General features: G+C 34.8%; 1 protein-coding gene across 1 annotated transcript in view; it reads left to right on the forward strand.

Annotated features, from left to right (window-relative positions):
• The window catches only part of MALRD1 (MAM and LDL receptor class A domain containing 1), a 690,246-nt gene that overhangs the window by 294,609 nt on the left and 369,933 nt on the right, over positions 1-25,704 (forward strand). The window contains exons 25-26 of the mRNA XM_063611006.1: positions 14,583-14,830; positions 18,770-19,061. Of these exons, the coding sequence (XP_063467076.1) occupies positions 14,583-14,830; positions 18,770-19,061 (540 nt within the window). The remainder of the gene's footprint in view (positions 1-14,582; positions 14,831-18,769; positions 19,062-25,704) is intronic.

The following is a 25,704-nucleotide window of genomic DNA, read 5'->3' on the forward strand; positions in this document are numbered from 1 at the left end:
TGAGAGGTGTTGCTCTTTGGTTCTTGTTTCTTATAAATTTTTGTCTGGTTTTGGTATTAGAAGTAATACCGGCTTCATATAATGAGTGAGAAAATATTCCCTCTGCTTCTATCTTCTCTAAGAAATTATAGAGAATCTTCCTACCATTTTTAGGTTGCTATCTTCTTGATTCAGCATTTGCTTGCTTGTTGTAATCTTTTGACTGCTTTCCAGAGTTCTGACCACATTGATTCTGACATTTTCTGCTTGCATTTTGGTGTGTCTGTGGCTGAACGGAGCTTAGAGCTGCCTCTTGACCAGTTTGCAGATGTGACTTCTGCTTTTGCAAGAGACTCCCCACCTACAAGGTCTGCAGTTCATGTTGCTTCTCACCCACTGTAAAACTCTTTGTGAGATGTGCCTTTTTCTCTAAATTTAATCACAGTTTTTTTGATGTCTCAGACTTTTGTAAAACCATAGCAAAATAAACCATAAAAAAATCACCTCCCACCATGTCCCTCCCTGACATGTGGGGATTACAATTTGAGAAGAGATTTGGGTGGGGACAAAGAGCCAAACCATATCATAGTAGGTGTATATATTTATGGGGTACATGAGATGTTTGGATACAGGCATACAATGTGAAATAAGCATATCATGGAGAATGGGGTATCTATCCCCTCAAGCATTTATCCTTTGACTTACAAACAATTCAGTTACACTCTTTAAGTTATTTTAAGTATAACTAAGATATTATTGATTATAGTCACCCTGATGTGCTATCAAATAGTAGGTCTTATTAATTATTTCTAACTATATATATATACACACACACATGTACATATATATACATAGTTATATACTATATATATAAAACTACATATATACTATATGCTAGTATATACATATACTAGTTATATACTATATATACAACTGTGTATATGTATAGTTAGAATGAATTAATAAGACCTACTATTTAATAGCACATCAGGGTGACTATATGTATATATATACACACACACACATATACACACACACATATACACACACACACATACCTAGGAGGATGGTTTTCCTGTCAAAAGTCTGAAAAACAGTCTGCAGCTCTACACTTGGTTTGGACTTTATCCCAAGGCCATGCCTTCATGGTGGAGCCCTGGCTTTGGTCTTTTCTGGAAGATGTGTTTTAGCATTCCACTATTTAAATGATCAATTAAAGTTTCTACTTCCGAGGTTTAAAATCTCAGAATTTCTGACCTCTCTCCTTGCCTTCTTAAATGTGTTTACTAGCTGCTCAGTTCTTTCCTGAGCTTATATTTTTCTTGTGGCATCTTATCAAATACGTCAAGTAGTAGCCAATTCATGTTTTCAACATTTTGCCCAGAAAGCTCCTCACACGAATTTGTAATATAATTATATACATATTCAGCTTTCCACAATATCTTGGGCACCAGGTTTATCAAATGTTTTCATGTTACATAACATAAATCTCAATTTTTTCAGTCTCCTATAACAGTTCCTTTATTGCTTGCCATCCTGGCCATTGCTACAGATTTTAGGTAATTTTTATGTCAGCATTCCATTACAAGTACTGATTTCTGCATAAGTCATCTGTATCATGATAATGCTGTGTAACAAACTACAGCAAAATTCATTGCCATTTAAAAAACGTTTCTTATTTTCACCCTGTATGTGATGAGGTTCTGTGATTTGTTTTCTTAATTTTTAAATTTCTAAATTTTGTAGGTACATAGTATGTGTTATATTAGTTCATTCTCACATTGCTATAAATACATATTTGAGACTGGGTAATTTATAAATAAAAGGTTTAACTGACTGACAGTTCTACATGCCTGGGGAGGCCTCAGGAAACTTACAATCACAGTGGAAGGGTGTAGGGGAAGCAAGGAATGTCTTCCATGGAAGCAGAAGAGAGAGAGCGAAGGAATGAGTGCCATACTTTTAAACCATCAGATCTCCTGAGAAGTCGCTCACTATCATAACAACAGCATGAGGGAAACCATCCTCATGATCTAATTACCTCCCACCAGGTCCCTCTCTGACACTTGGAGATTACAATTTGAGATGTTATTTGGGTGGGGACAAAAAGCCAAACCATTTCATAGTAGATGTCTATATTTATGGGTTACATAAGATGTTTTGATACAGACATGCCATGAGAAATAATCACATCACAGAGAATGGGATATCTACCCTCTTAAACATTTATCCTATGTGTTACAATCTATTTACACTCTTTCAGTTATTTTAAAATGTAAAATTAATTTATCATTGACTATAGTCAATTTGATGTGCTAATTTTTTTTTGTAGCCATTAACATCCCCCCAAGGTTCTGTGATTCGGGTTGAGCTTAGCAGAGCTTAATTGTAAGGTGTGGGTGGAGTCCAGGCTTTAGCCAGCAGCTAAGGCATGTTCTTTGAGCAAAAAAAAATGAGGAAAAGGGCACAAATCCAGACATGAAAGTAAATGTTTATTCTCTGCCTGTGTCATGCCTCTAAATATTTCATTGGCCATACAAAGTCACAAATCCATTTCCAAAATCAGTGGAATAGAAAAGTGTACTCTGCCTAGATTGGGAGGATGAGGGGAAAGAACATTTAATAAAAGCTCAACCAAACTCTTATACTCAATCACTTAACAGCAGTCTTTCACAGTTATTACAGATATGTTTAAACACAGGTTATTTCCCACTGGATGAAATGTGCCTCAAAATATCATTACTTTTTACATCATAGCAGTGCAAAATTTAGCATTGCTAAATAATTAAACTCACCTCTACTTAAATTTTGGTCTAGAGAGCATCAGCATCTTTGCCAGCATTGAGGCCCCATCTGAGACTCACTAAATCGTAAACTCCATGTTAGCAAGTTCCTCAGGTGATTCATATGTGTATTAAAATTTGAAAAGCATTGCTCTCAATAATACAGAAAAATTTTACAAAGCTTTCTGGTGGAAGGGGGGGCTAGTATTGCACTCTAGTTCCTTGTCAACATAAGCAAATATTTATTGGTTTTAATATTCGATATTAATTTTTTAACCACTAGCAATAATTTGTGTTTTATTTTGTACATGTTTCTATATTTTTTACAACTTTCTCTGTGTTTTTATGAATTGAATAGACTAAAATATATTCAAGTCAAGACATAGTTCATATGCATGTATTTGCCTACTAATATAACTTATTGAAGATTCTGAGAAACTTGTAAGAATGAGCATTCATTCAGCAAGTGTTTATTATGATATGTCTGGCATTTTTTCTAGTTTCTTGGGATAATGAAGTGAACAATACATACACATGTCCTGTTGTGGAGTTTCCATTCTGACTGTTGGTGGTGGGTGGGACACAAACATCAAACAAAATAAGTAAAATAACACTATATATATATGTGTGTGTGTGTGTGTGTATGTATGTATATGGATATATATACACATATGTATACACACGTGTATTTTATACATACATGTATATAAAACACACACAGACACACACACACAGACACACACACACACACACACACATATTACAGTGATTAGTGGTCCAGCAAAAAGTAAGGAAACGTAAAGCAAAATGCTTGGAGTGGTGGCTTATAATTTTAAATAGGGCAGTCATAGAAATTCTCATTGAGAAATTAATATTTGACTAAAGAATGAAAAATGATGAATCAAGCCAAAGGATATGCGATATAGTTGAAGGAATTTAAAAAATATCAAAGAAATATTTTAAAAGCCAAGAATAATTAAAATAAAGCCCCTTTTATGTCATCACTGTGTCAATAACAGTGTCGTTTGGGTTCTATAAATGCATAAGGAGAATTTCACCACCCACTTTATCCCTCAGGATGTTTTTATTTACTGAGTTTTTTGAGTGGATGTGTTCACATCTTGACTGCCCTCTTTTAATTGTTATGGCATATAACTATATAGCATTCTCTAATTTCCAATAAACAGGTGAATTCTGTGGGAGAAGGGACTATGGTTTGAAGGTGTAATTGTTACTTTTTGCAGTAAGTTTATGTCACATATTTATTATAGTAAGGTCGACGTTCCATCTGAAACTTTTTATCATCTCATAATTAGTGCTCCGTTGTGGCAAAAATTAATTTCACAGTGTACAATGCCTCTGGGCTAGGGAGTACACCAGTGTATATTATCCTGGGTACTGAAAACCACTGACCTGGGTAATTACCTTGTTCTTAGTCAATAACTATTTAAAATCTAAGGAAGCATTTTATAATTAACACTCACATTATCTGACATATTACTACCAGATTTCCTTTTCATTTATTTATTTGGTAAACATTAGGCACCCCCAACAGAAGTGGCCTTAGAGCAAAAACAAAGAAAAACAAGATATGACCTGAATAATTGTGGAGCTTCTTGTCTGGTAAAAGAGATACATAAATAAACATTTGCATTTCTTGAGACTTAGAGAAAGTGCCAAGTACTTTTGGAGGGGCGAAATGAAGATAATTTAGTCATATATAAATACTCATCCCAACGTGGGCTTTCATAAAAGTAACACACTGCTTTGAAAACAACCACTGTGTTTTCAGAGATGTTATTAAGCATGGACTGAGAATAGCTTTTGTTTTCTTTGAGAAATTATGTTAGAAAGTAGGTCAGGTATCATGATGTTACTAAGGCAGGCTTTCTGGGAAGGATCAGCTGTCCTGACTGCAGCTGAGTGACGGGAGCCAAGACCACATTCATTGTATTTCCAAAATTACCAGCAGTGGTCCCTCCCCTCACTATCGCAGAGTCTTAAGTGGCAAGTCTTAGGATAATATTTTCCAGATTATAAAATCAGGTCATTGACAGAGAAGAAAAAATTATATGTGAAGGACCTCTCTGAATCACTCATGAGATAATCCATGTTTTCCAAATGTTTGATATATAATGTGCCTTATGAATTTTCAAAAGGTTGATGCACATAGAGTTTTTTTAAATTATTTACCCTCAAAACTGCCTTTTTCTTTGTAGGAATGCAAATATGCCCTTTACAGGACAGTCATTCTGTACATCACAGTGTGAAAAATTTTGTTTAATGTATTTATGATTATTACTTCACAGAATAACAAAATACACTGGAAATCACTCTATCGTAAGTTCCTAATGATAATCAGCAAGTGATATTAATATTTTTAGCCTTTAATTTTGAAATAGTTATGAATTCATAGAAAGTTCAAAGAGAGTGCAGAAAAATACTCTGTACCCTTCATGCATTTTTCCCTCAATGGTTACGTAACTATGGTCTGATAATAAAACTTGGAAACTAATACTGGCTCAATGTTTGAAAGTCTGCAGCATTTCATTGCATGCATAAATTTGTGCAAAGCATCATTGCCACAATCAAGATACTCCATCTTTACAAAGATCTTCCTTGAGCTACTTCTTTATAGTCAAACTCATTCCCATCATCCCTAACCTCAGGAAGCCACTACTTTGTTTTATATCTCTTTGCTTTATCATTTTGAGAAAGTTATATAAATGGAACTATACAGGATGTGACCTTTGAGAATAGATCTCAAAGATCTTTCTCTCAGCGTCATCCTCTTGAGATCCATCAAAGTTGTTGTGTATATAAATCACGTTTTCCTTTGTATTGCTTAGTCACGTTTCATGCTATTGAGGTAGCATACCCTGGTGCTATTTTCCAGAGCAATTGCATCGTGTCACACTGCCGCCAGTAATATACACAAGAACAAGTGTTTCCACGTCCTTGTGATCATTTGGTGTTGTTACTATTTTATTTTTACATTACCCTTATAAGTGAGGAGTAACATCTCACTATGGTCTTAATTTGCACTTTCCTAATAACTAGTAATGTTGAATATTATTTCCTGTGGTTGTTTATAATCCATATATCCTCTTGGCTGAAATATCTCTTTTGCCGATTCTCTAATTAGACTTTTTTTTTTTTACTGTGGAGTTTTGAGAGTTCTTCACACATTATGGGTGTAAGTCTTTTAACAGATAATGTGAAAGGCAGATATTTTCTCCCAGGCTTTGGGTTGTCTTTTTTGTTTTCTTACTAGGATCATTTGCAGAGCAAACATTTTTAATGTTGATGAAGTTCAATGTATTGATTTTTCCTCTTCCGGATCATGCCTTGATATCACATCTATGAATACTTCACCAAGTCCTAGGTCCCTGACTTTCTCCTTTGTGTTCTTTAAAAAGTTGTATGGTATTACGTTTTACATCTAGGGGTATGAATCATTTTGTTAATTGTTGTCTAAAGTGTCAAATTTGGTCAGTTTCTTTATTTTTATGTTTGCTTATAACCAACTACTCCAGTATCATTGACAAGACTGTCCTACTTTTATTTAATTGTTTTTGTACCTTTGTCAAAAATTAGTTGTACTTACATGGAGCTATTTCTGGGTTCTTTTCTGTTCTGTTGATCCAGGTATCTATTCCTCCACCAGTATAAGACAGTCTGGTTAACTAAGGCTGTATCATAGATCTTGAAATCAGTTAGATTAATTCCTCCTAATTCATTCTTCTTGTACAAAATTGTTTTAGTTATTCTAGTTCCTTTGACGTTCTATATAAATTTCATAAAAATATTTAGCTATAAATTATTTTGATGGACCTTTGATAAAAATTGCATTTAATAACGTCAATTTGGGGAGAAGTCATATTTTGAATGTATTGAGTTTTCTGATCATGAACATAGTAGGTTTCTCCCCGTTATTTAGATCTTTGATTTCTCTCATCACTGTTTCACAGTTTTCAGCGTACAAATTCTATGTATGTCTTACAACATTTACACCGATTTCATTTTTTGAAGGATTATAAATGGTATTATGTTTTAATTTTTATTTCTGTCTTCATTTCTAGGATTCAGAAATAAAATTTAATTGTTTAATTTTCCTTAAGTAATATGGGATGTCAATCTTGTGTCCTGTGACCTTGCTGACTCATTTATGAGCTATCAGAATTTTGTAGATTTTCTTTGTGGACAGTCGTTCCTTCGGAAAATAAAAACGGTTTTTAAGTTTTTCCCTCCCTCCCTCCCACCCTCCCTTCCTCCTTTCTTCCTTCCCAGTACACTCCTTGGATTTTCTTTGTAGACAGTTGTGCCTTCAGAAAATAAAAACGGCTTTTAACCAACTTCCGTTCGTCTGTCCCTCCCTCCCCCCTTTCCTTCCTTCCTTCATTCCTTCCTCCTTTCTTTCCTTTTCTTGAGATAGGAACTCACTCTGTTGCCCAAGCTGGAGTACACTGGCACGATCTTGGCTCACTGCAACCTCCACCTCCCGGCTTCCAGTGACTCTGGTGCCTCAGCCTCCTGAGTAGCTGAGACTACAGGCGTGCGCCACCATGCCTAACTAATTTTTGTATTTTAGTAGAGATGGAGTTTCAACATGTTGCCCAGGCTGGTCTCAAACTCCTGGCCTCAAGCGATCCACCCACCTCGGCTTCCCAAAGTGCTGGGATTATAGGCAAGAGCCACCGTGCCCAGCAGGTTTTAAGTCTTTCCTAGTTTAAGCTCATTGAAACAGGGATGTAACATTTAGACTTTTGTATAGTATTTATTGTACTCAATTACAATTAATCCTAAATGTTTCATCTCCATCCTAGTACTTACCCCATTCTATTAAAATGTGAGAGAACTCCGTTAGGACATGCTTATTAATGAACCAGCCCCAGCATCTATTACATTGTTAAATTAATTGGTCAAATTAAAGACCAACCAGTAAAGAAATCATTTCTATAACTTCCCTGACCTGGCTGACAATGGAGGTGGAAGGAAGTCACCTAATTCGTATTTCACCATTTTTATAAGAGAGAGTACATTGACTCCTACCGAAGGCCTTTTCAACTGTCAGGTTCCCCCATTGTAATAACGTTTTTCCTAATATGAATCCACGTTTCCATATTTTCCCAGTGTGGATTTTGAGTATACTCTCTAAATGGAATGACAAAGCCTGGATGACAGCACATCTGTTTATAGCATGGTTTACTGAAGCCCACTGTTCAAATTTACTGCTCAGAAAAAAAATATATTCCTGTCAAAATATTACTGCTTATTGACAATACACCTAGTCACCCAAGAGCTCTGATGGAGATATAACAGGAGATTAATGTTGCTTTCATTCCTACTAACACAATATTCGTTTTGTTGTCCATGAATCAAGGGGTAATTATGACTTTCAGCTTTTACTATTTAAGAAATACATTTTAGAAGGCGACAACTGCCATAGGGGGTGATTCCTTTGACGGATGTAGGCAAAGTAAATCTAAAATGTTCTGGAAAGGATTCACCATTCTAGATGCCATTAAAAGAACAGTTGTGATTCATGGCAGAAGGTCAAAATGCTAACATTAATAGGAGTATGGAAGAAGTTGATTTTAACCTTCATGGATGACTTTGAGGGCTTCAAGATTTCAGTGCAGGAAGTAACGCAGATGTGGTGGAAATAGCAGAAGAACTAGAATTAGAAGTGGGGCCTGAAGATGTGTCTAAATTGCTGTGATCTCATGATAAACTTGAATAGAAGAGGAATTGCTTCTTACAGATCATCAAGAAGTGGTTTCTTGAGATGGAATCTACTACTGGTGAAGATTCTGTAAACATGGCTGAAATGACAACAAAGGATTTAGAATATTATAACTTAGTTGAGAAAGCAACAGTAGGGTTTGAGAAGACTGACTTCCAATTGAAAAGAAGTTCTACTGTAGGTAAAATGGTATCAAACAGCATCACATGCTACAGACAAGTCTTTGGTAAAGAGTCAACCAATGTAGCAAACTTTATTGTTGTCTTATTTTAAGAAATTGCTACAGTAGCCAACTTGGTAGCCACCTTCAGCAACCACCATCTTGACCATTCAGCAACCGTCAACATTGAGGCAAGACCCTCCATCAGCAGAAGCATTTTGTTTCACTAAGTGTTCAGATGATAGCATTTTTTAGGAATAAATTATTTTTAATTAAGACATTTACATTTTTAGACATAATGTTACTGCACTTTTAGGACACTGTAGTATCGTGTAAATGTAACTTCTATATGCACTGAGAAACCCAAAATTTCATGTGATTTGCTTTATTGTGATATTCACTTTTTTGCAATGGCCTAGAATTGACAGAGCAATGCATTAGGGGTATGCCTGTGTATCCACATACACGTGAATTTAGATGGAGAGAATGGGGAAAATATAAACATTTGTGAACTTGGTTAAAGGGTAAATGAAAGATATTTTTATTATTCTTGCAACTTTTTTGCAAGTTTGAAACTATTTCAGAACAAAGTTTGCAAAAATATTGTTAAGAAAATGAGAAATGCTAACTTGAAAAAAATTCAAATAAGTCCAAGAATGTTCTTTTTAAAAGTAGATATAGTAGATAAAATTTTACTGATTTTTAATTTAAAAAAGGGAAGATACAAATAAATGTAGTTTTGCTAAAGGAGACATATAAAGGATATAGAGAACAATAACTCTGCTAATTTGCAAATGTCAATGAAATAGTTATTTTTCCAGGGGAAAAATAACCAAAATTAACTAATAAAGCAAAAAAACCTGAAAAGAGCATTAACTATCAAGTAAGTTCTCAACAAATGTCTTCCAGTTGTTTCTCCTGGGATAGATACTGCAGAGTTCTATCAAATTTTAATGAACTAATAATGCCCACAGAAACTATTTCAACCATATGAAAAGATGGAATTTATTTTATTAAGCTAATACATCACTGATAATGAAGCCTCCAAGAATTAGACAAGTGATATTCAAACACCCTGTGAATATACATGCAGAAAAGCTTAAAATGCTAGCAAACTAAATTCATCATAATATATATAGTATATACATAGTAATATATCACGCACTTTGAGATGAAGATCTTATAACATTTTAAGTGTATTTTAATGTCATAATGTGTTAATGTACCCAAATCACTGAAGAAAATAGCAGCAAGCTGATAGGTGCTGAAAATACTTGTTTAAATTAAGCAACCATTTCTTACGATATGCAGAGCATACATACGATTATTTTAACACGTTAAAGGTGATCTAACAAATTAATGTAGGGAACAGTGAAAATACTTATATTAAAATCAAGAACGTGTCAAAGTATCTACTATTAGTATTACTATTTAATATTATTTTTGTGGTTCTGGTCAATATATAAAACATGAAATGAAATCAAGGATACTCAAATTATAATTATTTTTGAATGATATGACTATGTAGTGCAAAAGCCCAGGAGATTTACCTTTAAACAAGTAAATATTTAAGTAACTGGGTTGTATAATGTCAACTGAAAATTTGTGGACACCTGGTCACCTGGAATTTTAAACTCATGGTCCCCTGGAATCTCAGAATGTGACCTTATTTGGAAATAGGGCTTTTGCCGATGTCATCTAGTTAAAGTCCTGCTGGATAAAGGTGGGACCTAATTCTATGACTCGTGTCCTTATCAGAAGAGGGAAAATTGGACACAGACTGACAGAAGATGATGTGAAGACAAACATGGAGAATGACATGTGATTGATGTGATGCGTGTACAAGCCAAGGAACACTATGATGGCCTGTAGCCACCAGCAGCTATGAAGAGACAAGGAAGGATTCTTCTCTGTAGCCATCAGAGAGAGCATGATGGTGCCAACACCCTCATTTCAGACTTCCAGTCTGAAAATGAAGTCAGAGAAAAAATTTCTGTTGATTTAAGCCACCCAGTTTGTGATACTTTTGTTATGCAGCCCTAGGAAACTAATACCTAGCTTCTCTAATTATGCCTTTTGCTTGTGTGTCTTAACATCAGGATTTGAAAATCTTGTCCTGTGTCATTAGCATAATATTCTACAATATATTAATAGTCCTGCCAAAAAAAAAAAGATTCCTTAGTCAAATAAATTGGGAATATACTCTGTTGTATAAAGAAATAGTTTGCATATTGTGGGAATTCTCAGAGCCTTTAATATATTAGCATCTTTTAAAATCTTTCAAAGAAAGATAAAATTTATAGAATTGATCCCATTCATTTGAACGCAGAATCTTCTTCCTTTGAATGACAAATTGACACCTGTAGGACATTCACATTCACATGAACAGTTAAAGAACTGATGAACTACATCATGTCATAATACCTCAAGAATAATCACACTAAATTGAACGACTGCCATCTTCATGTTGCTAGCTACTCACAGAGGAAGGAGTCTCTTAGAGAATTTTTTCTATAGATACATGTACTTTCTTAACCCATTGTGTTTTATTTTAGCTCTTGCCCCCAACTGCTGCATTCCACATTATCAAAGGGAGTAGTACTAAAGGAGCTGTGTGTCGTATCCTTCTTCAGCTCATAGCTCTGCTACTTACAGTGGAATACTAAGCAAAGTTTAATTCTTAACTTCAACTTTCCCATCAACCAAAATGAGAATAATAACTGTTATATAGAGACAAAGTGAGTATTAAATGAAGTGACGGATATAAAGAGAATATTTTAGGACCTGGCACACATTATATTTAATACCCACTACCCCTCTTTTCCTATTTTCCTAAATGTGCTTTATTTATAGAATATGCTGAATAAATTTATATTGAATGAATACATGAATATAATGGTAAGATTTTAATTTTTTTATTTTGATGGTAGGACCTCAAAAGGAATTATGTTATGTTCCTTCAGAATATACCTTTTCAAGTGAGGCATATTTTGTACCTATAAGAGATATTGATCAATGGACAAATTATAGGATTTAGAAAGTAGAAACTAGTTTGATTGATGACACAGCTGTAGACAAAGGTGATCATTGTCTTCCTGATGGCACGGGTGTCTGATATCGGCATTAATTGCACCAGAAATGCTAGGAATTGGCATCAGTTCCCAAGACTATGTGCTACTTTTTTTACTTGGTGCCTATAGGAAATAATAGGATATGAAATTAGAAGTTGTTCCCCCTCATCACAGTCACGTGAAATTCAAACTACTTATTTTTGCTTATTTTGTTTTCCCCACTTGTATATGAGAAATAAACTTTCCAGGGGAACATAACTTCAAAATGAGGGAAAAGATCAAAAGAAAAATATGATTTACATTGTAAAGATCCATGTAGCAGTGTTTACATGAATAAAAATATCAAATCTGTTTTTCAGCAGCACACATTATTTTCTTGTACAAATGGCCTCTCTAGATGCTGCTCTGTATGCTAATCTATTTCTCACAGGCTGCTAAATTTTCCAACACAAGACAACTGAATTATTTACTTCATTTTATAGTTCTTAACTAAGACAGCAGCTGATATTCTAAACTAGATGCTTAGTTGTGGTTCATTATTATTTTCCTAACATCTACTCCCCAGTCCTTTGAAAGGATACTTAGAACTTCAGTATTCTATACTATAAGAGGTTATAAGTATTATAGTCTATTCTAGGAAAAAAATAAATTACAAAATACATTTCAAATGACATTTGAAAACTGAATTAGCAATTAGACCTTAAAAAGGCATCCTCTTCATTTGATGACATAAATTATGACAGAAAATTTATCTCTATCCTTGAAGACATTACAAATTTGTATTGACTGTTAAACAATTTAGAAAAACAAATTATTAGTCTTGATGTTTTCTTGAAGTGATCTTTTTTTTTTTAGTTCTTTCAAAAGCTAAAAATGATTATTTTAAGCCCTTTTTCTTTATTGTACAAGTTTCTTGCTCACAGGTGTAATAAAGGTAGCTTGCATTTTATTTTAGTACTTTCTTATATTTCCCCAAATGACATAGAAACAATGGTAAAAGTCATATGTTTTCTTTTTTAATTTTTGATTTTTTAAATTTAATTATTTGTGGAGACAAAGTCTCACTTTGTTGGCCAGGATGGTCTTGAACTCCTGGCCTCATGTGATCTTCCCACCTTAGCCTCCTAAAATGTTGTGATTACAGGGGCGAACCACACTCAGCCTCGTATGCTTTCATATTATACACCTTATAAACTGCAAAGAGTAATTGGTTTATTTTGCACCTTAAGACAATTTTATCTGACTTGGGATAACTATAAGAATGTATCTATACAGAAACAAACAAAAACCTCACTCTTTTGATGCCAAGTGCAATAGAACTTGGACATTCTCAAAGAGTCATGGGTAATAAAATAGAGTAGATGATTTGTCCAGGAATTACCATAGCATCTGTGGGGGTTATCTGCCTTTCTTTGGCTTGTGCGTTGGAGAGCAAGTCCCTGAGTGTTTTGATGACAGAATCATTCTTAACCTCATTTGCCTTAAAAATTTTGAACAATTGTTTAAATGAGGTTTATTTAAGAGAGAAACATTTATCTGAAGACATATCAACATGCTACCCTAGGTTCTTTTCAAGTATTTTTAATATTTGGACACTTATCTCACTTACGACTTTACAGATTTTTATTTCAGTTGTAATCTTCAAGAAGAACTTCATAAAGAATTATTGTCATTAAAGAATTCTAAACAGCGCACTTTGTTACTTATCAAATTACTCACTCATTGGTTTTTTGTTTTTTTGTTTTTGAGATGGAGTCTCGCTCTGTCACCCAGGCTGGAGTGCAATGGCACGATCTCGGCTCACTGCAACCTCTACCTCCTAGGTTCAAGCGATTCTTCTGCCTCAGCCTCCCAAGTAGCTGGGACCATAGATGCCTACCACTATGCCCAGCTAATTTTGTATTTTTAGTAGAGATGGGCTTTCACCATGTTGACCAGGCTGGTCTCGAACTCCTGACCTCAGGTGATCCACCTGCCTCAGCCTCTCAGCATGCTAGGATTGCAGGTGTGAGCCTCCATGTCCGGCCTCCCTCACTGGTTTTATGCAGAATCATGAATATTGACTTAAAAATGAGAAGTATCAAAAGTCCTAAATATATAAATGTATAAGGTATGACACCTTCATACAACAATGCTCAGTTTTATAACATCTTCACTACCATTTTCAGCTTTATAATTTACTTGCAGCACGATAAAAAGATACCTGTGTAATTACTACTGTCATGGAAATGGAAAAATAAAGCAACTTAAGCAATGACAGTAATAAAATACTTAAAAAAATACCTGGGAGATAGTTTGGTATTTAATGCAACTTAACATATTTAATTTCTGCAACTTATTACAATAAGCTCATTCAAATTATCACACCTTTTTACCTCACTTTTCTGTTTCACAATTTTCTCTAAAATAAAGAACTGTTCTAAAAAAATGACTGCTATGATGAATGATAACTTTTGCTTGGGGCAGCATTACCCAACCTAAAATGTATTGCAGAATAATAAACTTCATAAATTTCTTACCATGACCTGAGAAGCATAGATGAGAAGACAGAATAAATTTATATTGACCAAATAGGTATTTAGAGAAGGAAATGTGTGTAATGCTAAAATAGTTTATCAATTTTGAAACTGGGACCAGATTTGTAGAGAAATGAACTTACAGAAGCCATGGAAATAACTGTGTGTATAGCAAACCAAAATAGTCTCTTTATGTGTTGCTATCAGGATAGCATTACAAGGTTTCGAATATTACATGATACAGCAAGATCACTGCAATTTCGAACTGCATGTTTAAAGTCAGCAAATTTCCATTTTCTGAAACATGTATTTGCAAATATTTTCCAGGTACCTCCAGTGGGCGCTGTGATTTCGAATTTGATCTTTGTTCTTGGGAGCAGGAGAAAGATGAGGACTTTGACTGGAATCTGAAAGCTAGCAGCATCCCTGCAGCAGGCACAGAGCCAGCGGCAGATCACACTTTGGGAAATTCATCTGGTCATTACATCTTTATAAAGAGTTTGTTCCCTCAGCAGCCCATGAGAGCTGCCAGAATTTCAAGTCCAGTTATAAGTAAGAGAAGCAGAAACTGCAAGGTATGGGGAAAATCAAACCAACCAAACACAGAATTATTGTAAGCAACTTTTGATAAATTGACATACAGAAAATAGAGTGGCTGGGGCCAGAGAAAAGATGAGTTTGAATTTATTCAACTTTGGATATGTGAGGGAGGGAAAAATGAAGTTCAGAATGGAAGGGAAGGATTGCTATAACTGTTGGAAGAATTTCTCCTATGGATAAATTCCATGGATATCGAAGTTTGGGAAACTGTTGGAAAATTCCATGGTTGTTATTCACAACCGTGTGTAATACAGAAGTCAGATATCAATTGTTTTCTCTTAAGAAGTTTAGTACTTATTAAAACTATGGAAATTTTACAAACAGAAACAGAATTAAACAACAGTCAGTATATAATTAAATATCTCCAAGAATGAATATTAGAGATAGAGCCACAAAAAAAAATTGTTGAGTAAGTCTTCATGAAAAACAAAACAAAAAGGACCCTGAACTTATTCCTAAAACAAGTAGAATAATTTCTATAAGCAGGAAGAAAACAGGACTTGGTCATTAGCCTGTGAAAATTTCATGAAAACATCTGTGGAGAATTAAAAGTATAAATAAGGTTGTATGGCTCTTTGGGAAAAGCAGCAGCCTCATACGATAACTACGTATTTACAGGATTTTCCACTTTACTTTGTTTATTGTTTGCTTGTTTGTTTATATTCCATAAAAGACTTGAGTTAGCTAGGCTAGGAACTAAATATAGCTTTACATATAGTACAAATTAAGTGTTCAGAGATCACAAGCACTCAGAGATCTCCTGTTTACAAGAGATAGATACAGAAATAAATGTATTTACAATAAGAAATGCAGTCTCTGTAATTTCTGAACACATGTATTCTGACTAGAGTGTTCCCCAATGTTTGAACTCCGAAAAGCGAATGAATTACATCCAGAATCTTCCTTCTCTTTCCCTTCCCTTCGACAGTCTCACTCTGTCACCCAGGCTGGAGTGCAGTGGCGTGATTTCAGCTCACTGCAACATCCATCTCCCAGGTTCAAGTGGTTCTGCCTCAGCCACCTGAGGAGCTGGGATTGCAGGCGTGCGCCACCATCCCAGCTAACTTTTGTATTTTTAGTAGAAATGGGGTTTCACCATGTTGCCCAGGCTGGTCTCAAACTCCTGACCTCAGGTGATCTGCCCACCTTGATCTCCCAAAGTGTTGGGATTACCGGTGTGAGCCACTGCACCCAGCCCAACTTATACTTCTCTGTGCCTGTGTCCACAACTGATGGAGCCCTAACCGTGGGAGAGAGACATATCAAACAGCCTTTGACACCTTACCACTGCCATAGTATTAATACATGTTAAACTTTTACTTTGTCTTAAGAGTTTTTCTGTCTCATCGTGAGTTGATTTTATAGTTTAACTCTCATAGAGCAATTTCATCTATCACGTAGACAGTGAAGATTTTCTGCAAGGGAAGTGACATGATCAGATGAGAGTTTTAGTGATAGAACTTGGTAAGCAGTCTAGAATGAAAGTAGATCATACGAAACTATTTTGAATTAAGTTGGCAAAAATTTAGTTTTTATCAAGTTTAGTTTTTATCTGTTTTTGCTGTCTTCCAGATTACTTAGTACTTTCTCAGGAATAAAACCCAAGCACACCAGATTTTCTGTATGTTGGCTGTATATCTATAAATTTAGCTTTATACATCTATAGATATTCTGAAAATCACAAATTAGTTTTTGTCTTATAAACTTAACTAAACATTAAAAAAAAGACAAAATATGAAAATTCCAAGTTGACCTCTAAGCTTTTCTATTTAGATACTTCTGAAAATGTCCAGTGGATTATTTTTTCATACTGTAGTAACTAAGATTTCATGCATTGCTATATTCCCCTGGTCTCAGAACTAGAGTCCCCGATGTTTTAAACATCTGTGTGAGAATAATGAAGTATGCCTAGAAGAAATGTCAAAAATTTAATGATGAATGGTTCATTTTATGAATATTTATGACATAGATTGAATAAAAGCAAGTAAGGAAAGATTGTGCTGGGAAATATTGGGTCTCCCATATTAAAAATATATTCATCGGGTAAGCAGATTGACCTCCCAGATTTTTACGAGAATCACCTCTGCCCCTTCAGCTTGTGGAATACCTTTCAAGAAGAGAAAATCAATTTTTTTTTCTTTGTGGGGGTTGGTGTTTAGGAAGGATGCATATGGAGGGTGATGAGAGAAGAGATCAGACCTTAATGATTTTTTTTTTTTTTTTTTGAGAGGGAGTCTCACTTTGTTGCCCGGGCTGGAGTGCAACTTCTGCCTCCCAGGTTCAAGCAATTCTCCTGCCTCACCCTCCTGAGTAGCTGGGACTGTAGGTGCACACCACCATGCCTAGCTACTTTTTGTTGTTGTATTTTTAGTAGAGACAGGGTTTCACCAAGTTGGCAAGGCTGGTCTCGAACTCCTGACCTCAGGTGATCCGCCTGCCTTGGCCTCCCAAAGTGAGGGGATTACAAGTGTGAGCCATCGTGCCTGCCAAGGCTTAGAAGATTTTTATTCACTCTCACTACCCTGTGTTAGGCTTTGTCATCACCAGGTGTTCCCCCTGGAAATAGGGGTGTTGATGCATCTGTTTGCATGTTAACCTGATGGCATCATTCAGCAAATGACCTGAAGAAGATACAAAAGTATTTACTGAGACATAAAACATATGCCTCATATTTGTTGCACAAATAATACAAACCAAAGGAGAAGACCCTCTTTGTTGCTGCAAGGGGTCCTTGCAGAAGTGTGCCACACAGGTGGCCCTGGGATGCTGTCCTAGAGGCTGGCCCCTAGCCACTTTGTTTCTGACTCAAATGAGTCACGGTACCCAAGTTTCACTGGTACCAGGACAATCCGTAATGATCATAGAGCTCATGTTGGGAAAGTTAGTGCATAGAGCAAGTATTTTGGGGTCTTAGAATAATAATTAAAGATTTCATCAGTTGGGAGATGGGTAGAGTCACTGCATGGCTCGCCCATTCTTGGTTGATCCTTTTTGAATTAATGCGCTGCATATATGATTTAATGGTGTTCATTTTTCTTCTTGTAGAGTATGACATGTGACTGCTAGTGTTTCAAACATTATTTTTCCTATGTGCAGAACAGTTTTGTCACTGTTTTGCCTCATTCACACAAATGACAAGACAAAAGCTTTAAAGGCTTTGAATTCCTACTGCTCCTAACCTGTCTTGTTCTTTTCCAAGAATTTTTCCGGACTTTTTTCACTGTGTAACAATCACTCAAAATCTAGTAAATTTCATCTATGCAACATTGAAATATTAATCCCTGAAAATACTTTTTATTAATTTTTACTCAGAGAAAGGCTCCCTGAGCTGCTCTGTGAAGGCCCATTTGTAGCATTTCAAGTAAAATTTGGATAATTACTGTTCTGGGATTTTGCTGTATTTAAATGGAGCCCAGAGAATCTTACAGAACTGAAAAAGTGTTTCAAGTACAAGAATGGCAGTGGAATAAGCAAAAGAAGAAAAGAAAATAATTTTAATTTCATGAGATTAAAAATAATCTTCTTTTGTTCCTGTTATTTCTTAATCATGAAAAGTCTTTTTGTATAATGCATAGCAATTTAATGATCTTGTATTCCTTTGACAAGGGCTCTAAGAGTTTATGAAGGAATCTTGCTTTTAGAAGTCACAGAAAGAAAGTAAACTCAGCCCTTTTATTCCTACTAGATTTCTATTTGATTCTTCCTCTGCTGTCTCCCATACATTGCAACGTATGATTCAAGGCTGGTGTAACTTCACTCAGTGTTAAAGTGCAGACAGAGCAAGAGAATAAACAGGTGTAATTTTCCTCCAGAAATTTGTTAATAAAGAAGAGGGCAATGTGATAGAATTGAAAATAATATCATATTAATTATACTAATCATATCATATGTGGTATTCCTGTTCTTGATTACAGATTATTTTTCATTATCACATGTATGGAAATGGCATTGGGGCACTCACGTTAATGCAGGTGTCAGTCACAAACCAAACGAAGGTTCTACTTAACCTCACTGTAGAACAAGGCAATTTCTGGCGGAGGGAAGAACTGTCACTGTTTGGTGATGAAGACTTCCAACTCAAATTTGAAGGTAGAGTTGGGAAAGGTCAGCGTGGCGACATTGCACTGGATGACATTGTGCTTACAGAAAATTGTCTGTCACTCCATGAATCCATGCAAGAGGAACTGGCGGTGCCTCTTCCAACAGGTACATTCTAATCTGTGTGTGTGTGGTATTTTTGCATGGTGAAATGTGAAAAGGAAGAAAGAAAATGCAAAAGAAATAACATAAACACCTAGTAATTTATCACTTTCATAAAGAAAATATAAGATCTTTTTAAACTTAAAAAGATATTTCTCTAGCCTTTATTCATAAAAATGTCTTCCACATTTTCTCCAAGTTTTGGTCTGTTTATCAGTTCCTGGCTTCTTTGTTTAGTCACCTTCCTCTTAGATCAATAAAATAAGAGAAGACTCCTTTGTTTGCAGTCTGCTTCAGAATTTAATCCTAAGCAAACATCTATTCACTTCCAATAAAACATAAGTAAATTGAGGACAGAGTTATTCAATTTTAATTAGACATTTTTATGGTTATGATATTTGCCACCTTCTTCATGGACCCGTGAGCATGCCAATTTGATACTGAAACAGAGCAGATGATTAAATGTGTCCATATGTCCTTTTAACCTAAAATAACTTTTGATAATTTGTTGAAAGAATTTTACTCAAATGTTGAGTTGGCAGATGTTCAGTATAATTCCTACAGATACAGTGTTGGAAGTAGTAGAATTAGCAAGCACCATTAACCCATATAATATTAAAGGTCTGAGATGAAAATAAATGCGATAAATATTATTAACATGACAAAGGAGTACATTTTATTAGCCAGCGATATGATAGATATTACTTTTTTTTCTTTTTTTTTTTTTTTTTGAGAAGGGTCTATCTAGCTCAGTCACCCAGACTGGAGTGCAGTGGTACAATCTCAGCTCACTGCAACCTCTTCCTCCTGGGCTCAATTGATCCTCCCACCTCAGCCTCCTGAATAGCTGGGTCTACAGGCATGCTCCACCACACCTGGCAAATTTTTGTGTTTTTTGCAGAGATGGGGTCTCACTATATTGCCTAGGTTGGTCTCAGACTCCAGGGCTCAAGAGATCCACCTGCCTTGGCCTCCCAAAGTACTGGGATTATAGGCATGAGCCACCATGTCCAGCAGATATTAATTTTTTAAACCATGAGTTTAGTGCAGAAAACAGAAGTGCAGTTTCATTGGTATTTAAATTATATGTATTATAATTGATGAATATAAAAATGGTTTATTAAGAGCAAACTAATTTGTTTGCTCTGGCTTGTAACATAGTAGGTGGAATGGGCAGTGTTGCCCTTTCTGCCTTCCCCATTTATTTCAAAGCGAGTATTTTCATTTGGTTACAAGGACGTTTCTAGATAAATGTTTCCTAGTTGACAATTAGTTAAACAGGCTCTTTGCCTGACAGGCTTCTAACACTATATGGAATAGTATAGATGAAAGCAAATAAACATTTTAAGACTGTAATGAAAGGGAAATATACATAGGTGGATTTAATGCAAAGGTTATTGACCTGCCCAAGATATTCTACTTCTCCAAGAAAAGCTTTGCCTTTCATTCTGTGTGGGATGTTTGATGGCAGATATAGGTCTTATGTAAGTCTGGTCCTTTGAAGAGTAATTATTTGATCATAATAAAAAATCTTGTAGCATCCAGTTGGTGGGGGAGCAAGAGTTTTCTGGTGGTTTTTTTTTTGTTGTTCGTTTGTTTTTTGTTTTTTGGTAGAGACAGGTTTTCGTTATGTTGGCCAGGCTGGTCTCAAACTCTTGAGCTCAAAACGATCCACCTGCCTCAGTCTCCCAAAGTCCTGGGATTACAGGCATGAGCCACATGCCTGACTCAAGGAAGCAACATTAAAAACAAAAAAAGTTAAACCACTTTAAAATTTAAAAAACAACTATTGAGTGGGATACAAAAGGAACAAACCAATCTTGTTGGGGATTTTAAGACCTTAAACTAGTAAAATCTTGAATGAGGTCATATTTTAGGAAACATCCAACAGGACAATTTTGAAGTATGTACAAAATAGTATTGATTATACACTAATTTCAAATTAAGGGCACAGATGAATCACACCAGAGCTCTTTGAATATCATAATATTTGAGGGGGGTGTATTAAAATGTTTAATGAATATAATTTTTTAAAAAAATTGCTCTTAAAAATAATACAAGATGGCAAGTGGGTAGGAAAAAAATGTTCCGAATAACTTTAATATTGAGTAGGATGTAACTGAATGCCAGGAGAAATATTTAAACATTATGCAGTAGTGAACACCAGATTGTATTCCTTCAATCTAACTGTATTTTTGTACCCATTAACCAACCTCTCTTTATCTCCCCATCCCCACTACCCTTTCCAGCCTCTGGTAACTATCATTCTACTCTCTACCTTTGTGGGATCATTTTTTTAGTTCTCACATGTGAGTGAGAACACGTGATATTAGTCTCTCTGCCTGGCTTATTTCACTTAACATAATATCCTCCAGTTCCATCCGTGTTGCAAATAGCATGAATATGATTAACAGTGATTTACTGTGTATTTCCAAATAACTAGAGGAATGGGTTTGGAATGTTCCCAACATTTAAAAAAATGATAAATGTTTGAGGTAATGGTTATCCCAATTACCCTGATTCAATCATTACATATTGCATGCTTGTATCAAAATATCACATGCCCCCATAAGTATGTACAGCTATTGTGTTTCCATAAATATTAAAAATAAAAAAAAAATTTGAAGAAAAGTAAGCAAAATACTTTTATGAGGTTGTAGTGAAAAATAAAACATTCATCTGAGGATATCTAATTTGAAATGTATTTATAGGATGCTCAAGAATTTGGAACCACACTTAGAGCTCATAGGAGGGAAAGATCCCTTCGGTTTGTAGGGCAGGGGTGGTGGAATTTGAGCCCTGGAGGACCAGATAGAGGATATGGTTGCGAGAGTGCTGTAGGCAGGCTAAATGGCATAAGAAAGAACAGGGATGGTGTCATGCACACTGCAGGGTGGGCTGTGGGTGATGATTTGGCTGAGGTGGGCACCTTTTGTAGCTATTTGAGATATTACAAAGGAAATAGAGCCAAATTGTGGACCACCTTGAGTATCAGTTTAATTTTTCTCAAAATGAACCTACATTGAAAGGATATTAAATGGTCTTAGAAAACAAAGAATAAACAAGAATTTAATATAAGAATATGAGAAGTTAATATAAAAGGTTAATTATATTAAACATTAATATAATTTATTACATTAAAATAAAAAAGAGTATTCATTCATATAAAGTGTGAAATGTCTGCAGTAGAAAGACTCCAAGAAAAACAACTGAATGCCTTTATTTCTATGATTAGGAGCATTCTGAAAATTGAGGCGAGATACTGCAATATTTGTATAGCTATCTCAGCTGTAATGCTTACATTCAAGTGAAGCAGATGACAAATAAATGCATGTGGAGTTCATTTTCCTATAAGCTACTTGATGTACCTTTAATTGTGCCTTCAGAAACTAAAAGTATACACTCATTTCTTGGTAAAAGTGAAATGCTAAACTTGGTTTAGAGACTTAAGCTGCGAAATGATTCTGAAGCACCTTAACTTCGTTGTGAGTTTAGAAGACTCTGCAGGAGTCCCTGATATTTTTAGGGAAGTATATATATTTTATATATATATATGTTATATATTAGCTCAGCATATATAGATATAATATGCAGAATATATATATATGCTGAGGTTATATATAATATATATGCTGAGGTTATATATAATATATAATATATATTATATATATGCTGAGGTTATATATAATATATAATATATATTATATATATGCTGAGGTAATATATAATATATATTATATATATGCTGAGGTAATATATTATATATTATATATATGCTGAGGTTATATATAATATATATTATATATATGCTGAGGTTATATATAATATATATTATATATATGCTGAGGTTATATATAATATATAATATTATATATTACATAATATTGGAATGCAGACAATATAAGTCACTCTAAATATTTTAAGCAGAGTGTAATTCGGTGGAGACAATTTTATATATGTAAATTGTTGAAATGGTTGGATGAATGAGCTCTAATGAGGTCTTCCAGAAATGGCTCCCAGAATTGGCTCTCCATAAGACCAACTACCACTACAATAGTTACAGGACATCTTTCTTGGTGAGATATGTTTATGTCTATATGTATATCTATATCTATCATTTATATGAAGTTACAGAACATCTTTCTTGGTAAGGTATACCTATATCTATGTAAATCTATAACTATATCTGACATCTATCTGTGTCTATATGGAGGGGAGGATAAAGCCAGAAGTGGGAATAGCGGTATCTTGAACAAATAAAAAGCCAGCATGTTTCTTTTGATATTTGTGGAAGCTGGTGCAAGTGAGTTAAGGAATACCGTGAATTTCCAGTAGAGTCACAATGTGTAAGCCACATGTTTACTTTTACATTTTCTAATAGTCACATTTTTAAAAATGAAATTAATTTTAATAACATATTTTAATTCAATCTACCCAAATTTTACCAGCTTAACACAAAATCAGTATAAAGTATTAATGAGATATTTTGCATTCTTGTTTACATACTAAGTTTTTAAATCCAGTGTGTATTGTACAATCACAGCACATCTCAATTTGAATTAGTCACATTTCAATTACCCAGTAGGTACTTATGGCTATTGGTTACCCCAGTGGACAGCAAAAGAGATAAAATCAGCACTCTAGGGCACTTTTGGGCCTGTCTCTGACAAAAGAGCTCCATTAGTTGATGTGATATTTGTAAATTTCCAATAATTTCAGCTATTTTCCTATTTAATAGAAGTACAAAAATGTACCTTGCCAGGCACGGTGGCTCACACCTGTAATCCCAGCACTTTAGGAGACTGATGTGGGCAGATCACCTGAGTTCAGGAGTTCGAGACCAGCCTGACCAACATGGCAAAACCCCATTTCTACTAAAAATACAAAAATTAGCCAGGCATGGTGGTGGGTGCCTGTAATTCCAGCTACCTGGGAGGCTGAGGCAGGGAGAATTGCTTGAACCTGGGAGGCGGAGGTTGCAGTGAGCTGAGATCTTGCCCCTGCACTCCAGCCTGGGCGACAGAGTGAGACTCTGTCTGAAAAAAAAATAAAAAACAAAAAAATAATGTACCTCAAGGTCAAATGTGAAAGCACAGGCACCATGTTTTAGTGGATTAGATATTAATATCAGACTCTCCTCTTATTAGCTATTTTTACCCAATTTATCTGAAACACAGTTTCCTCATCTATAAAGCAGAGATAATTTCCACATGTTTCTTAGGTTCTAAGGCTCTTAAGAATCGAAAGAGGTAACTGCCCATGTAATTTACTTAATGTCTGGCATATGGTAGGTATTTTTCAAAAAAAAATCTCATTTTACATTATCCTGTATTTTTTATATCTTTACCCATATTCTTTAGGTGGTGTAAACATTTGACAGTAAGCCTTGTTTATTTGCATTTTATTAAGAACATGTTTCTTTCATTTGTTTTGGCAAAATTATATTTCTTACAGATATCACAAGCATATCCTTATTTTATATTACATTATAACTATAAAATCTTATTATTTATTGAAAACATCTCTAATTTATTTTTGATGTCTCATTAGTAGTGTATGTGTGTGTATCTTTAGAATGTTTAATGATTCTTAATTTCTCATTACTGCAAAAACACTTAACTTGGAATTTGCACAGAGTAAACTGGGATAAATGGCATCATGTTCTAGCAACAGTAACAACATCCATTAGACTTTTGGAAATGACTCTAGTTTACAGACTTTTCATCTATATTCATGTGTGTAGGCTAACAACTCCATCAAGGATAGCTTAAAATAGAAAAGACAAGAGGGGAAAAATGTATATATTTAGGAAGATGCAATTGAGCAGAATCTGGAATTCTGATTAATCAAAATAGACCCAGGGCTTTATTAGCAAAAGTAATATTAAATTATTATTAAGTCCCTAGGAGTCACATTTAAGAGCTTTTTTGGATGGCAATTTTGTTAATTGCTAAGTGATGAAGAATAAAAATAATTGTTTTATGAATTTTAATAAGAAAAAGACAACCAACTTTCCTCTTCTAAATGTCCGTATGCAAATTCAATCATGGTCATATTCTCTACTTATTGACAGATATTTAATATAACCTATATATATGCAATCAGGGCAGGAGTCAAGTGTGTGTGTGTGTGTGTGTGTGTGTGTGTGTATGAGTTTAATCACCACAGCTACTTCCAAACAGGAGTTAGTCAGTACATCTGTTTTGGGATATAACATGGTAATCAATTTCTTTAAAAAATGTATGTAAAACAATGAGGACTGAATAGCTCATCTTTCAGGTTACTCATTTCTCAGCAATATTTAGCAGTGCTTTAAAACTAGTGCCTAGTGATGAGAATGCTGGCATAGCAACTCAGTCAGAGTCCTGAATTAGGAATATCTGGCTGGTTGTGTATGGCTAAATAATTTCGTGAAACCTACATATGCTGTTTAGTGCAAAGTACATGTGTTACATTCTGAGATTTAAAGACATAAACTTGGATCTTGACACTGCTTACTAACTGTGTGATGTCAGCTAATCTACTTAAACCTCTCTAATTCCTATCTTTATGTTCTGTACCATTGGGACTGTTGGAATCTACTTCTGAGTGATTTGAAAAATAAATCAGATAGTAACATATAGCACTTTTTGAACAATGTGTGGAATAT

This window comes from Symphalangus syndactylus, chromosome 10 (genome assembly GCF_028878055.3).
Source record: "Symphalangus syndactylus isolate Jambi chromosome 10, NHGRI_mSymSyn1-v2.1_pri, whole genome shotgun sequence".
Classification (NCBI taxonomy): domain Eukaryota; kingdom Metazoa; phylum Chordata; class Mammalia; order Primates; family Hylobatidae; genus Symphalangus; species Symphalangus syndactylus.